Here is a 14950-nt window from a genome sequence, read left to right as displayed (position 1 = left end):
TAATGGACCACATTGTTTTAAAAGCCTTGTAAGCATTGTTAACGGACGCGTTAAAGAGTGTGAATTGTATTAACAAAACTATTTCATGGGGCAGTCCGTTTTGATTATCACGCAGAATTTAAGCAAGTGCGATGTGAGATCGCGGTTCCCTCTGTCGCTAATGATTATTTAATAGAAAAGCCCAGATTATTTTTAACACCCAGGAGGACAAACCTGAGATAAGAAATAGATAGCATTACGCTAGTTTACCTATTTACGACTTGCAACAATGGTAACACAATGTTGATCGTTTGATGTGTTTAGGTTTCAAGGCTTTTAAAACAAATGTTGTAGAATTTCCCAAACATTTCGGAAAACTTTGATATTATGTTTCTCGACTGAAACCGTTGTAGTGATAAATTTTTGTTTATTCAACACTTGCAATAGATATTTTTGCTAGATTTTGAGTAACAATCGTTTCTAGGAAATTTGATAAAATTTACTCAATCTTCTTTCATTTTATTGTTTGTCATTCTTATCACCTTTATCAACCAAATGCACGAGGCCAATGTAAGCCATCCTACTATTACTTATACGCTTTTTATTGCATGAACACACCGCACCAATCGTATTTGCTTCAATCATTTGCAGCTAGCAAAGAATCTCAACTAGTGCTTGTCGAGTACTTTTTCCAACAAATCGTTCATACTGGTAAGCAGCATGCGCGGATCGTCAACCAGGCCCGCGCCCACCATCGCATTCGAGAACAGTTGCTTCGCCAGCAGTTCCGCTAGCGCTGGATCGCTGGACGTAAGTTTGTGGAGCTTTCTGATGATGGGATGTCTGGTCGGGAAAGAGAGTTTAGTTGAAAAAGGGTTCCCAACAAAACGGACTTTGCCGTTTCGGCACCAACAAATCTACTCACTTGGCATTTATTTCGAACTGCGGCTGCAGTAACGCGTACCGATTTTCTTCGCTGATGTTGTGGCTTTGTGTTTTAATAAAGTGTCGAGCCGCCGCCATTTCTTCCACCGTCACGACGCATGGGTGGCTGTCGAGCTTGGTGGTCGTCTTGACCGTGGATACTTTCCCTGCCAGCCGTTGCTTCAACCAAGGCAACAGCTCGTCGATCTGTGCTTTTAATAGTGAACCTTCTATTGCTGCAGCCTGCTCGTCCTGCTGCGCACTGGCCCCGTCCGAGCGACGCATTTCCTTTTCCACCGACACCAGGTTCTTGCCCAGATACATGCCGAGCTGCATCAGCACGAGCTCATCGTACGCCTCGTAGCAAAACAGGACCTCGAGGCCACGCTTCTTCAACGATTCGTAGTACGGTGACGCTTCTGCTAGTGTCCGGTTCGGGGCTGCCAGGTAGTAGATGTCCTTCTGACCTTCGGCCTGCCGTTGGCAGTACTCGGGCAGCGATACGCTGTTGTCCGGTTCCTTGCTCGTCTCGAAGCGCAACAGTTTGGCGATCTCTTCCTTCTCTTGCTGCTCCTGGCTCGTTACAATACCCTCTTTCAGGAACAGCCCGTAGTCCTTGTAGAACTTGGTGTAGCTTTCCGGTTCCTTCACCGACCGATCGTGCAGGAAGCGCAATACCCGGTTCGTGAGGGCGGTCCGCAACTTCCGAATTAGGGCACTGTTTTGTAGCAGCTCGCGGCTCAAATTCAACGGTATGTCCTCCGAGTCGACCACGCCTTTCACAAAGCGCAACCACTTCGGGAGCAGATTTTCCGTCTTCGATTGTATCAGCACCTTGCGCGTGTAAAGCGCCACACCGACGTCGGCATCTCGGGACATCTCAAACAGTCCCGGTTTACCCTCGGGGAAGTACAGCAGTGCACGGATGCTCAGCGGCACGTCCGTTTTGTAGTGCAACACGAAGCGCGGCGTGTCAAACGTGTTGCCTACGAAGCGATAGAATTCGTTGTGCTGCTCGGGAGTAACCTGCTTTGGTTCCATGAGCCAGATCGGTTGAATCTGGTTCGCTTGCTTGCCGTTTAGGTAGATAGGGCTCCCGACGAAATTACTGTACTTACGGATCACCTCACGGATCCGGTCCTCGTCCGCAAACTCTCGGCAGTCCGCCTTCAGGTGAATGACGATCTTTGTCCCGATGGCCACATTCTCCGCTTCCTGTACCTCGAACGTGCCCGAGCCGTCCGAGGACCACTTGAGCCCCGGTCCGGCCCCAGCCTTTGCCGAGCGTGTGTAAACATCCACCCGATCGGCTACCATGAACGCGGAATAGAACCCAACCCCGAACTGGCCAATAATGTTCTGTACATTTTCCTGCGAACCCTGGCCACTCTCCTTCAGTTGCTCGATAAAGTGCTTCGAACCGGACCGCGCAATTGTTCCTAGGTGGGCAATCAGTTCGTCACGCGTCATACCGATTCCGGTGTCCTGGATCGTAAGCTGCCGTTCTTGCTTGTTGGTGCCGATGTGAATCTCGAGTGCCCGATCCGCCTCAACGAACTCGTCCGCACTCGCCGACGTTTGGGAGAGGAAACGGAACTTTTCCAGCGCATCGCTTGCGTTGGAAACGAGTTCACGGACAAACACCTCCTTATCGGAGTACAGCGAGCGGGCTACGATGTCAAGCAGCATCCGTGTCTCGGCCTGAAACTCGTGCCGATCAGTATCGCCAACCGCTTTTTCCTGATCTCGTATGATCGAGTGGTAACCGGAAGGGCCCGATGATGCATCCTCGGCCACTTTCGTAGTGAGCAATCGGTCACTGAATGTGTTTGGAACTGAAATCGGGAAGCGTGTGTTTAGCGAAGGGGTGGCAGATTGCGTAATCCCTTCGGAAGGAACGTGCACGGACGAAACATGGAAATAATAAAGGCACTCAGCTCCTTACCACGCAACAAAGTGGCCGATGGTGGCAATAGATGACTACCGTTCGGCTGTAAACATCTCGCTAGCGCACACGAACCACGGATTAGCCTTTGTAGGCGCAACAAACCAACTGTAGCGCTCATTGTGTATCCGATTCGGCGATAAACAATCGGTGTTCCGAGGCAGAACACAAATCACACGCGGCTTAGATTTGAACTGAGGCAATCAAAGACCGCCGGGGACAGAAAATTGTTTTGACATTTTCATATCTTATGTTTTTTTGACGTTCAATTCTCGAAATTCGAAAATTTGATTTCTTCTTGTTTGTTTTTTCTTCGTTTTGGAAATGCAAAGTTTTCGAACAAAAATGCTAAATTTGAAGCAAAATTGCAAAGTTTTGGATGAAAAATGCTAAATTTCCAAGATTTTGATAAAATATGCATATTTTATGTATAAAAGATGCATCGCGCTCCTGCCCCCTGCCCTGCCATACAGGCCCCTGGTGAGGGGGAGAAACAGGATGGTTCCCGCATCGGGAAAATATTAAAAAAGTAGTTCGAGTAGCAATTAGTTAGTAGCAGTCGCCGATCAACTATCTACTCAACAACATATGAAAATAAGTCCGTTAAAAGCTCTATTACTTAATTTTTTTCGCCTCTATGAAAAATGTCCTCCGACACTTCTACTTTATTTAGTTTCATGTTGTCATCCACGCGATCTAATTTGTAATATGTTGCCCCTTCCAAATACGGTGTTTCTGTTTTTTCCCCTACCACAGGCTGAGATTAGCATGAACTCCCCTCCGAAGGCAAGAGTTCGTATGGACAAGAACGAGAAAGCGATAGCGAGCAAAAGAGACGCATCTATTTTGCCGCTTTCCCTTTTAAATATTTCAATTGCAGCGGAAAAAGGGAAATTTGGAGTGTTAACCGTTTTACGAAAAGCCGAATGACCGTTACAGCTGAACAACCGAAACACGAAGATTTATTTTCTTTCGCTAGTATCTATTGGCGCGGGACAGAGATTAACATCATCTCCATGGCAAGCAAAGCCCACTCGGCGGTTAGAAGAAGATTCTCTAAACCAAAGTCGCTCTACTAGTCGGTATATCGATAGAATTTTTTTCTGTAGGTCCTTTCCGTTAACGCAGTCCCAAAGACTCCTTCCGTCCTCTCGTTGGTACATATCCTGCTTCATTTTCGCCCCTGAAGATACGGTGTGGAAGGGGCCCTTATCCTGCATCGCGGTTAACCGGTGAACTCGATTGAAGATTCCTCCGTGACGAGAGTATTTCGTACCCATGTACGTTCCTCGTGAAATACTAAGTAATTTCGTGATGTACATGAAGTAATTTGTGGTACTGCTGAGGCCATCGTGGAAGCCAGAGCGTCAAGGGTGCTGTCTGATAGCGAGAAGCAAATATTAAATGCCCCAAATCGAACAACGTCCTTATGGACAGATTTCACAGAATGCGAACTAATTCCTCCTCGGTTCTTTCGCTTCGACCACTTCACGTGCATTTGCCACTCTCTCCGGAAGTCACCACGGACTGTGAGGGCGCCAATGTTTCGACAGCTTATACTAAATGAAGCATGTAAAACAAAACGAAATGTAAAATGTAAAAAATTTTGAACGGAGATTCGCATTTTTAAAGGCGCTTTGCATTTTTTACAACGGTTGCTCCGAATACCAGGTATTAAACTATAAAATCGGATGAGTTTCAAAGAAATCAAATGTTTGTTACATTGAAACGAAAAATTATATTTTATTCAAAGATATATTTCTCTCTCTAAATCGTGACCGCGCTTTTCGTAAACAAGGTGTCTAAAATAGAACGTGACTCTCTTCTGAGGGTGTTTTCTACTTTGCATAGTTCGATGACTGGTTCCTAGAAAATATTCAATACAGTGTGAAGCTTTTTATGATAATCATTATCATATTTTATGAACGCTCAACATCATTGTTAGTTGTACAGATATGTACAATTTATTTCTTCATCTTTTACAGCAGATAACATACCGACACACTCGTGATCGAAAAAAAAATTAATGGCCCAAAATTGCTTGCCCTCTGCATACAAGTTGGTTAGGTGGCAACATGCGAAATGAATTGCTAGATCAGATGATAAGTTATCTTTGTGGAGCAATATTTTGTTGTCACCATGCTGCAGCTCCTCGCGTGGTTCATTTTGGGGTGCTGCTGATTCGTTATCACGGAAACACGCGACCAGGTGCAACTAGGCGCGAACGGCCTAGCAATAGCAGTCTTCCAAAAAACGTCATTCTTTGTCCTGGATCGAATTGATAGCGCTATAAAGATACCACTGAACCTATTACCAATCATCGAACGACTAGAGAGGAAGAGCCCCTTACTTTCTTCTCCCGAAAATCTGTCCCCGATAAGGACACGGTGCGGCGATAGCGTTTTGTTTGCGACGACAGTTTCTAGCCCGCCGGTGACGTCCTGCCTGACCTGATAGTATATATGTCTGCGAATTTCGGGAGGCCCGTTCACATGAAACAGTGCCGCTTCTACCGTCCGGTGATCAGTACGAATCCGGGAGCGTGACCGTGTGGTTGTGTAGAGTGTTTAACCGATTTGCGTTATAAAGGTTGGCAGGAGTATCTTTCCACAACTGACCAAGTGTTTACCGAGGCCCTTACTGCGTCTCTATACATTTGACCGCCCAGCTTTCAAGTGCTGCACTGTAAACTGTACAATCATGCTGCGACAAGTGCGTAGAACGGAACTAATCTGCTTCGAGCAGCTGATGGCGTCGCGAACGCAAAACGCGGTCCCGCTTCAGAGGATCGCCAGATTCCATCAGAGCCGACCGTCGCCGGTGAACGATCGACTCTTGGCTCGTCAGCGCGATGCATTCGGTGAGTGCGGATTTGGTTTTCTCTTTTTTGGCATATTTTTGTTTCGAGGAACCGGTTGGACCCACTTAGGTTATGCGGGGGCGCATACTGCTACGCGAAAACACACACAGCGACTTGCAATATGTTCAACGTTCTCTTAGGATCGTGAGAGAGTCTGCTGTGACTTACGAACGGAAATAACCCAAAGCTGACAAATACCGGTACCGGTTTTAATGTTTTTTTTTAAGATTTACAGTTTAGTCGCGTCATAAAATCATACATTTTTTTTAATCATCATAGCATTTATCCATAAAATTTAAAGGATATTTTTGCCTAAGTTTTTCAAGAGCTGTTGATATGTTCTGCCACGACCCACTTATGCATTCAAACGGTGCACGGCATAAGAACGCGAGCAAACGATTACAGCGACATTTGTTTTTTTTTTAATGAACTTGAAGTACACGCACAAACATGGTATTTATTTTTGTATTAGCGGTATTCTCATAAGATAGGCCATTTCAAAACCGTAGTTAACAAGGCGATTATTTGTTCGCGATTAAATATCGATGCAGTAACACATCAGGCGTTATGGCAGCTTGTGAATCTGTTGTGAGCACCGATAGACACGATTGAATCTTCTTCGTAAGCAGATCTGTTTTATTTTCGATTGTGCGCGGAGAAAGCAACAATACCCCTTTTTGCCACCGTCCGCAAACATCCTTGGTCCTATCGGGCAAGGTTGTAGCATTATCATTGATTTATTTATGGGAAGCTCCCCTGCGAATTCTCAGTTCGAACTCTTATCAAATGTTAGAAAAAAATAATGAAAAAGTTCCCTGATATGCCGTACGAGTCGATGTTTCCGTCCGTTACGCACGAGAACGTGTTTCTGGGACGCTGTGGAATAAAAATTGGGTGCTCAGGCCATTGACGTGAGCACGTGTCGTTATCGCCCAACTACCGCGGAGAAAGACCAGCATAATCTTAAGTCACACATGAAACTTTTCCACTCAGACTTCAGACAATTACCTTTGACTCCGGCGGCACCGAAAGTGGCTCAGACATGCGGCATCGACAATCGCCCTTTATTGACCAGCATTGACGTTCGGGCTGTGCCTTATCTCCACGACTAGTAAGAAAGTTGTTAAAACAAAAGTAACTGTCTCTACAGTCCTGCCCTGGAAATAAGCGACCAACAATGCCACCATGAAGGAGGAATGGTGGGTTACGCACATTTATGTTACTATACGAAAAATGTAGCTTTCGAATGGAAAAATTCCTAGTTCCTTATCAACTAGCAGAATGGTGCCTGTCGCTGTTGGCATCTGGTTATGAGCTATTTATAAAATTGTACTCTTTTTTTTATTAATTTGCGACCACGCAATCAATGTGGTACAGCCATGCGCACAATCGCTGTCGTAATCCTTTCCTGCACAAATGACACCTCGGGCAAGACTAAACTATAACTTTACCAAGGCTCCTGCCGGTCTTATATTATTGTATTATTGTTTTATTTGTGCCACTGGTGTTGATAAGCATCGGCGCATAAGAAGCACTGCAAGCATTGATCGAGTCACAGAAAAGTACGACCCGATAGAAGAACATGCACAGCATCCGTTAACTGATTTGCCCTTGATATGGATCGCGCTAACCGGTAGCACCTCGTGCCGCCGACTATCAGTATTGATCTTGTGTACTTTGCGTGAAGAAGTGTGCAAAATTTTCTCTTGTGTGACTTGTGTGACGACGTTTGCCTCAATATATTGTGTCTGCTGTAGGATTTTATTTTATTTATTTATTGTTTTGTCGTACCTGTTGATGGCTATGTATTTTGGTTGTTCATCAATGATGAAAAAGAATCCTTCATACAAATTATTGAATGAAGAAGCGTGAGCTCGTCTCATGGCCTGATCGTGTCGAACGACTGATTTTTGTGCTTCAGAAAATTGGTGAAAGTGGTCGATTAAAATGCAGATGTCCCGACACTATTCACTAGTAAAAGATGTACGCTTGCAATGTGGTTTTTATCTCTATCTCGCAGCACGGTTTTTGTGTGTGTAATTAATTGAACTTGGCGTTGATTAAGAATTGATGTGATGCAAAGTGTAGATATGTTGATGAGCAGATTTTAACAGTGAGCAGCATTAAGCAAAAGCATGCTTGTTGCAAAGCTTATTACTAAAATTTTCCTTTTTGATAGAGGAAGTTAGCCTTAATACATATGCAACACAATAGGCTCAGCATAGTTTGAACTTCTTAGTAGGATCAGTATAGTTTTACAGATTTTCCGTTATGTATTAAATTGTTCATTTTTACCAACTTATCTTACTTTCGCTTTTTTCAGTTAAAATGAGTGCCATCCAGCAAAATGGTTTCGGCCATGCGGCACCGCAGGTTAAGCCGCGGCCCAAATCACAAGCCGTCTTCGATCGTGAGGATAAGTTCGGAGCACACAACTACCATCCGCTGCCGGTGGCTCTGGCCCGTGGCGAAGGAGTGTACGTGTGGGACGTCGAAGGCAAGCGATACTACGATTTTCTAAGCGCTTATTCGGCGGTTAACCAGGGCCACTGTCATCCGAAAATTGTTAAAGCCTTGGCCGACCAGGCGCAGGTGCTGACGCTCACCTCCAGGTATGCAGCCGCCGACTCCACCGGCTCCAATCGTGAAGAAACGACAATAACCTATATCCTTTACGTACATTCTATATCGTTTACAGAGCGTTCTACTCGAACGTACTCGGCGAGTACGAAGAGTTTGTGACCGGACTGTTCGGCTACGACAAAGTGCTACCGATGAACACGGGTGTAGAGGGAGGGGAAACGGCTTGCAAATTGGCACGCAAGTGGGGTTACAAGGTTAAGAAAATTCCCGACAACAAAGCGAAGATCGTATTTGCCGAGGGCAACTTCTGGGGCCGCACTCTAGCAGCCGTTTCTTCTTCGTCCGACCCGACAAGCTACGCTGGCTTTGGACCGTTCATGCCAGGCTTTGAGCTGATACCGTACAACGATACGATGGCGCTGGAAAAGGCACTACAGGATCCGAATGTCTGTGCGTTCATGGTGGAGCCGATTCAGGGCGAGGCCGGGGTGTTGGTACCGGACGATGGATACCTGACGGCTGTGCGCAACCTCTGCAACAAGTACAACGTGCTCTTCATTGCCGACGAAGTACAGACGGGTCTCGCCCGGACCGGTCGCTTGTTGGCAGTTGACCACGAGAACGTTAGACCGGACGTACTAATTCTCGGGAAAGCGCTTTCCGGCGGAGTTTATCCGGTGTCAGCCGTACTGGCCGACGACCCGGTGATGCTGTGCATTCAGCCCGGTGAACATGGTTCGACGTACGGTGGCAATCCGCTCGGATGCACCGTGGCGATCGCTGCTCTGCAGGTGCTGATCGACGAGAAATTGGCAGAGAACGCGGAACGCATGGGCCAGTTGTTACGCAGCTCATTGAGCGAGCTACCCACCGATGTAGTTTCGATCGTACGCGGCAAGGGACTGCTGAACGCCATCGTCATAAATCCGAACTTCGATGCCTGGGAGGTGTGCGTAAGACTGAAGGAGAACGGTTTGATCGCCAAACCGACGCACGGTGACATTATTCGTTTCGCACCACCCCTGACCATTGACGAGGAACAACTGCACGACTGTTTGAACATCATCAAAAGTACCATTATGTCGTTTGTGAAGAAGTAAGGACGACCGCGTTGAAAAATGTGGCTGAGAAGCCTCCGGAACGATGTTGGGTTAGTTATAGGAAAAACGTTTGGAAGAAAACAGAATTGATTTTTGTACTAATTGCATAAGCAATTTTGCATGAGGTAATTGAAATTCTCTTCTAGGGAAAAAGGAAGAAGTATGTACTACTGAATTAACTGAATCAAGAGAGGGCCTAAGCGAACGATAGCTTGAATAACGCCCGAGAAAGGCGAGACTGATCAGCTCAAAAGCAAAGGAAACATTGTAGTATGAAAAGAGCCGAAGTACCTGAAGAATCTCTGAATTAAATGAAATAAATAAGGACTTTAATAATGTCAATAAATCATCAAATTAAATAAATAAAGCTAGTTTACAACAATTCGGTGATGTGTCAAGTTATACACCACTATTCCGAGTTTTTCACCAATTTTTTAATTTTTTCACCACTTCTTAGTTTAAACTTTAGAGTTTTATTGTATAAAACTCCTGCAGGTTATGCAATTTGGTTTGCAAATTTGATTTAAAATTTAAACAACAATTTGAATTCATTTGAAGCAAAAGCAGTTACTTATTTCCCACTAATAACAAATTTGGGCAATCACAGATTATGCGAAGGCAGAATTTACATACTTCCATATAGCTTGGATTTTAGCGTAACTAACAAAATAATAACACTCATCTTTGTCACGCCGCTGGCCTCTAACATAACGATATCCGGTAAGAAAGGATCCGAAAAACATCGAACTATTTGATTAAATTATATTCACACACACGGGGTACAAATACGGGGTACGGGGTTTAAAAATGGCAGCACATTCTCAACTTCCCCAGCCGGTAATCAATCAATCAATCTAGGCTGATGCTTGAAAAGCCTAGCGCGGGATTGCCCGGCCCGCCGTGCTGTAATCAGTCCATACTGAACCACCGATCACATCGAATGTAGCAGTAGGTTCCAAACGGTTCCCCGTTGTACTTTCGCTTCAACTGTGCCAGTCAGATCAGAAATAGAAAGAACATGAACTTTGTTGTGTTGTTATTCTTTTTAATAGTTATGACTGTGGGAGGTGAGTGTAGCAAAGTTTCATGGGAAACTGAGGAAACGGTGCATTTCAAATATCTTTTGTCAGTAGCGTTTACTATACAGTCAGCGGATGACGATCTTGACGACATGGATTACGACGAGGACAACCAAGGTGACTCGTTAATTCCCCCGGCGATCGTGCTACGATCGGAGCAGGGCGAGCCACAGCAGACTGTGCAGATCCCGGACCAGGATGGTAATTTTCAGCCTATGACTCGAATAGGTGTGCGAGAGTGTAGGAACAATGCCACACACTACGATGCGGCCAAATACGTGAAGTGTTATCTGTACAGTAAAAATGGTACAAGGACTCAGTTTCACTTCGACCAGCTCAACTCGATAGAGCTAGCCGGTTTCATGAGGCACCTACCAACAACTATTCTCGTGCATGGTTGGTTAGGTAGCTCGGATTCGGTGGTGATCGATCCACTGGCCAAAGCACTGTTGGAGCAGGAGCACAACAACGTAATAGCGGTGGATTGGGAGGAGGGTGCCAGCACGTTTATCTACCCGGTCGCTCGCTATCGGGTGCCGAAGGTGGCCGCGGTAGTAGCCAAGCTGATCGACAACCTAGTGTTGGGGTTGGATGCGGATGTTGATTGGATCGGCATCATAGGCCACAGTCTTGGGGCACACATTGCCGGTATAGCAGGAAAGAAGGTTACGGCCGGAAAGATCGGCTATATCGTTGGTCTTGATCCAGCCTCACCGCTGTTTCGCGTGAAGAAGCCGAACCATAGACTGTCAGCGGAAGACGCACAGTACGTCGAGATCATCCACACAAATGGAAAGGCATTGGGGTTCTTCCGCAACATTGGCCAGGCCGACTACTACCCCAACGGAGGAGTCGCACAACCGGGCTGTGGTATCAGTTTTACTTGCAGCCACCAGCGAGCGGTGGATTTCTTCAAAGAGTCGCTCAGCACGCGTAACAACTACGCCAGCCGCTGTAACGATCTGGACAATCTTGGTCCATCTTGCACCAGGGCTAGTAGTGCCGCCTTCGGTGGCTTGGTCTGGAGAGCTTCAAAACCGGCCGGCGTCTACTACATCACAACTTCCGCCAAAGAACCATTTCTTCGTGATAACTCAGCGGGGGTCGCACCTTAAATATGGTCTTGACATCGTTGGACAGTAGGTAATTGTACAGAGCTGTTCTCAATTGGGTAGTTAATAGTTAAAAGTAATCAATTAATTTTCAATTAGCAACGTCAGCGCTTTTCAACGTTTAGCTACTTTACTGAACTTTAGGTGACAATGTGCATTGGTGGGCACGTTCTAACGTAACGTAACACAAAAACCACAAAGATTGTTTTCTCAGGTACTGTCTCACAACTCGGTGATGACATTGATCGTTCGGCTTAGTTAAGTGGTGTAGTGTGCCTTTCACGGAATTGCGGTTTTGCGTAAACTGAGCCTCATGATTACATTGCATAGCAAAAGGCCATTGGAATCCCCATCCTCGTGTGATAATATTTCGTTCGCTTTTGGCTGACACAAGACCTAGCTTGGTGTTATTGAGTGCCACCACATAAAGAATGATTGCGTCTTTAATAAACTGTAAATATTCCACCGATTATGCATCTATATTTAATTGATAATAATAGAAATAATACGGAGTTTCAGCAATTAAAGTATGTTGGTTTATCAGCTCTCCCTTAATCCGCATGGAGATTCCCGCGGGATTCCCCCGGACTTGTCATCAATCAATGCTACACCACACACAATGAACAAGCACTGGACACAACCATCGAATACTTCATTTTTTTTTTGTATTTTTTGTATGCTGCATGATATATAACAATTTCTTCACATTATTTTCAAATTTTGCATAATGTATGTATGTATATGTATATATAATATTATTCACATAATATCAATTACACCAAAAATATGCACAATTTTTGTTTTTTTCTTCTTTTTTGTCTCAGTTTTGCTGGTTTGATGCTTCTTATCATTAGTATTATTTTTATCAATATTATTACTACTCTGAAGTAGTAGTAGCACTATCGACCGCTCGCACTTCGTTTCATCATATCAGACTTTTCACGCTTAGCGTATTTTTTCCATGTCATTGTTCATTGTTTTCCGATTTACTTTCGTTTAGTTTTCGGATTAGTTTTCGTTTAGTTTGGTTTTATTTTTGTTTTTGCTTTAATTCGCTTTAGGTTTGCATCTGTATTTTTCCCTATGTGTTTGTTTATTTTTTAATTTCTTGCCTTAATCTTTTATTAGATTAGACTGCTTATATGTTCAGTGATAGTTTTAACTCCACGTTTTTGTAGTTTTTGCTGCTTCTTAGCGTTCATGGTTTTCATACATGTTAGCTCTTACCATTTAGACGTACATACTGTTGCTTCTTTAATCGCCCATCTCACCGACTTTTACACACTGAACAAGAGCCAGTTCTAGAATCTGGTTGACTGCTTCAAAAGTGAGTGAGTGTGCGTGTGTATCAGTGTATGATTTGTCATATATTACTCATTGGATTGATCGTTTCCCGACTTATTAGCTATCCGACTGGTTCAGTTTCTTCGATTTACATTTAAATGGTTTGCGTCGAATTTTGCATGGTATTCCGTTGCGTCTTCGCATCCGATAAGTTTTATGGCCGTTGCAAGAATGCTACGGGCGTTTTGAAAAGGCAATTGATTCTTTCTTTGCTAGCTCAGACTGTATGATTGAATGAATTCATCGCATCAATTCGGACGTCTCACTGTTCATGAATATTTCAAAACAGACGTGTGATAATGATAGTGTTTCCTTCTGGTTCGTGAAGCCAAAGTTTGTGTCCCCAATCAATCAACAAGCTAACAAACAATCGGTAAAAAACAAACAACTCCAAACTTAATAGGTGTTACATGAACTTTTTTACTAGTCCAGCAGTGTGTGACGGCTCAGCCCATTTTTTGAGGTATAAGGAAAACGAAAAATGACTATGCCACGAAATAGATTGGCAAACGGCAAGACACATGTCGATAAAACTTTTGTTGATAGACCAACAATTTGATGCACTTATCACCTAGTTGATTTTTTTTTGTATATCCGATCGCCATTAGGGAGCTATGAAAACCTAAAAGGATGTGATTATTTTACGATATTCTCATTAAATAAAAATTACAAGACAGTTATGCATAAGAAAGAATGTGGGCTAAAGAAATATCTTGCCAGGTAGGAAACATTGAATAGCAAAAGTTAAATTACCTCAAACCTCACCAATTTCTAAATCCTTACTTTAATTATCTATTTCCAGTAGTATATAAATAGGCATTTTTCTTTCATTCCACTTTTACAGTGGCTGTGTGTTCAGCGTATAAAACATTTTAAGCTTTTAAACTAAAAAATTCTAAAATAAAAGGTTCGCGATAAGAGTTATTCAAAGAACAAAGATCAAATAATTGGCAAGATTAAGTTTTTAGGTGATTGGTGAATAAAACGATGTCAAGCTAAGAACAAATGGACAATTTGCTTGATTGGGTGTAACAACATATACAAAAAACTAACCGTCACAAACACCAACACTAAACAATAATTCAGTCTTTTTACCGTGTTATCGTGTATAATTCTTATGGCATAAGCATTCATTCTTTCAATCATACAGTAAGAACGGAGCTTCTTTCTTAAAATTCCCTTCTTCGTAAGTAACGTGGTTGTTTGCTCATCGTTGTGTTCAATTGGCTGCAACTGGGCATTCAAAACATTGCTTTTTACGATAAGTACACTTTCTAAAATCGTTCTTCCATCATCATTCTTTTATTGTGCTGCAGGTGACTGTATGCATTTCTTTGTATTCTTGGAACTGAACTTCTGCAACTCAATAATAGTAAATTGGTGTAACTTTTATAGATGATTATTGATTATACGAAAATATTGCAATGCCGTATCAGTAAACTTTCCGGTATATAAATATTTTTTTATAATGAATAATATCAATAGTACAGTTATTTACTCAGTGAGCTCCATTCGACAGAATCTTGCCAGTAGCTCTTACCAGATGCCCAACTTACACGACGGCAAAGCAGAAAAATTAACCGTAGTAATCCGTGTTAATTTATACAAATTTCACTCTTCTCCAGTCACGAATAGTAGTTCAATTTCAGGTGTATCCTGCGGGTCCTAGTAACGGTAATCCATATTCCATGTCCATTTCACACTAATCTTCCACAACTGGAATGATTTCGCTCGCATTGATAGTTATTTCCAAATGACCTTTCGTTTGTATACGCTTCTCAGTCTGTTACTAGCGTTGGGCGCGCACGTGTGTTTGTTTGCATCTGTGGATCTGTGTTGTATTATTATCGATAAATTTCCGTTTGTTTCCTTAATCCACAGATTTGGATATTTTTTTTTCTACTTTGGTACAGAACGTTATGACTTTCTCAACTTGAACTTTTGCAATTCTCGCACAAAAAGGTCCCCAATAAATATATATGTATGTATATGCATGTATAACAATCTTTCAATAAATATATGAC

General features: G+C 43.4%; 3 protein-coding genes across 9 annotated transcripts; 2 read left to right on the top strand and 1 right to left on the bottom strand.

Annotated features, from left to right (window-relative positions):
• Nucleotides 1-440: 440 nt before the first annotated feature.
• On the bottom strand, nt 441-3031 carry LOC128278285 (heat shock protein 75 kDa, mitochondrial). 4 transcript variants are annotated; one of them, XM_053016977.1, is made up of 3 exons: nt 2818-3031; nt 905-2722; nt 441-822 (listed from the first exon to the last, which is right to left on the bottom strand). In XM_053016977.1, the coding sequence occupies exons 1-3, from the start codon at nt 2967-2969 to the stop codon at nt 648-650; spliced, it is 2145 nt and encodes a 714-aa protein (XP_052872937.1). In that variant the 5' UTR covers nt 2970-3031; the 3' UTR covers nt 441-647. The 4 variants fall into 4 exon arrangements, with proteins under 4 accessions (XP_052872937.1, XP_052872936.1, XP_052872935.1 ...); XM_053016976.1 differs by having other exon boundaries at nt 905-2738; nt 2849-3031; XM_053016975.1 differs by having other exon boundaries at nt 905-2840; nt 2888-2969.
• Nucleotides 3032-5372: 2341 nt separating this feature from the next.
• Nucleotides 5373-9789, top strand: LOC128278287 (ornithine aminotransferase, mitochondrial). Of its 3 annotated transcripts, none has more exons than XM_053016979.1 (3): nt 5373-5708; nt 8032-8320; nt 8407-9789. In XM_053016979.1, the coding sequence occupies exons 1-3, from the start codon at nt 5549-5551 to the stop codon at nt 9389-9391; spliced, it is 1434 nt and encodes a 477-aa protein (XP_052872939.1). In that variant the 5' UTR covers nt 5373-5548; the 3' UTR covers nt 9392-9789. The 3 variants fall into 3 exon arrangements, with proteins under 3 accessions (XP_052872939.1, XP_052872941.1, XP_052872942.1); XM_053016981.1 differs by lacking the exon at nt 5373-5708 and adding an exon at nt 7280-7461; XM_053016982.1 differs by lacking the exon at nt 5373-5708 and adding an exon at nt 7596-7691.
• A 527-nt stretch (nt 9790-10316) lies between these two features.
• Nucleotides 10317-12219, top strand: LOC128278288 (lipase member H-like). 2 transcript variants are annotated; one of them, XM_053016984.1, is made up of 2 exons: nt 10317-10458; nt 10525-12217. In XM_053016984.1, the coding sequence occupies exons 1-2, from the start codon at nt 10410-10412 to the stop codon at nt 11583-11585; spliced, it is 1110 nt and encodes a 369-aa protein (XP_052872944.1). In that variant the 5' UTR covers nt 10317-10409; the 3' UTR covers nt 11586-12217. The 2 variants fall into 2 exon arrangements, with proteins under 2 accessions (XP_052872944.1, XP_052872943.1); XM_053016983.1 differs by having other exon boundaries at nt 10323-10458; nt 10522-12219.
• The last annotated feature ends 2731 nt before the right edge of the window (nt 12220-14950 follow it).

This window comes from Anopheles cruzii, chromosome 2 (genome assembly GCF_943734635.1).
Source record: "Anopheles cruzii chromosome 2, idAnoCruzAS_RS32_06, whole genome shotgun sequence".
Lineage (NCBI taxonomy): Eukaryota > Metazoa > Arthropoda > Insecta > Diptera > Culicidae > Anopheles > Anopheles cruzii.
This window is presented reverse-complemented; position numbering and strand designations above follow the sequence as displayed.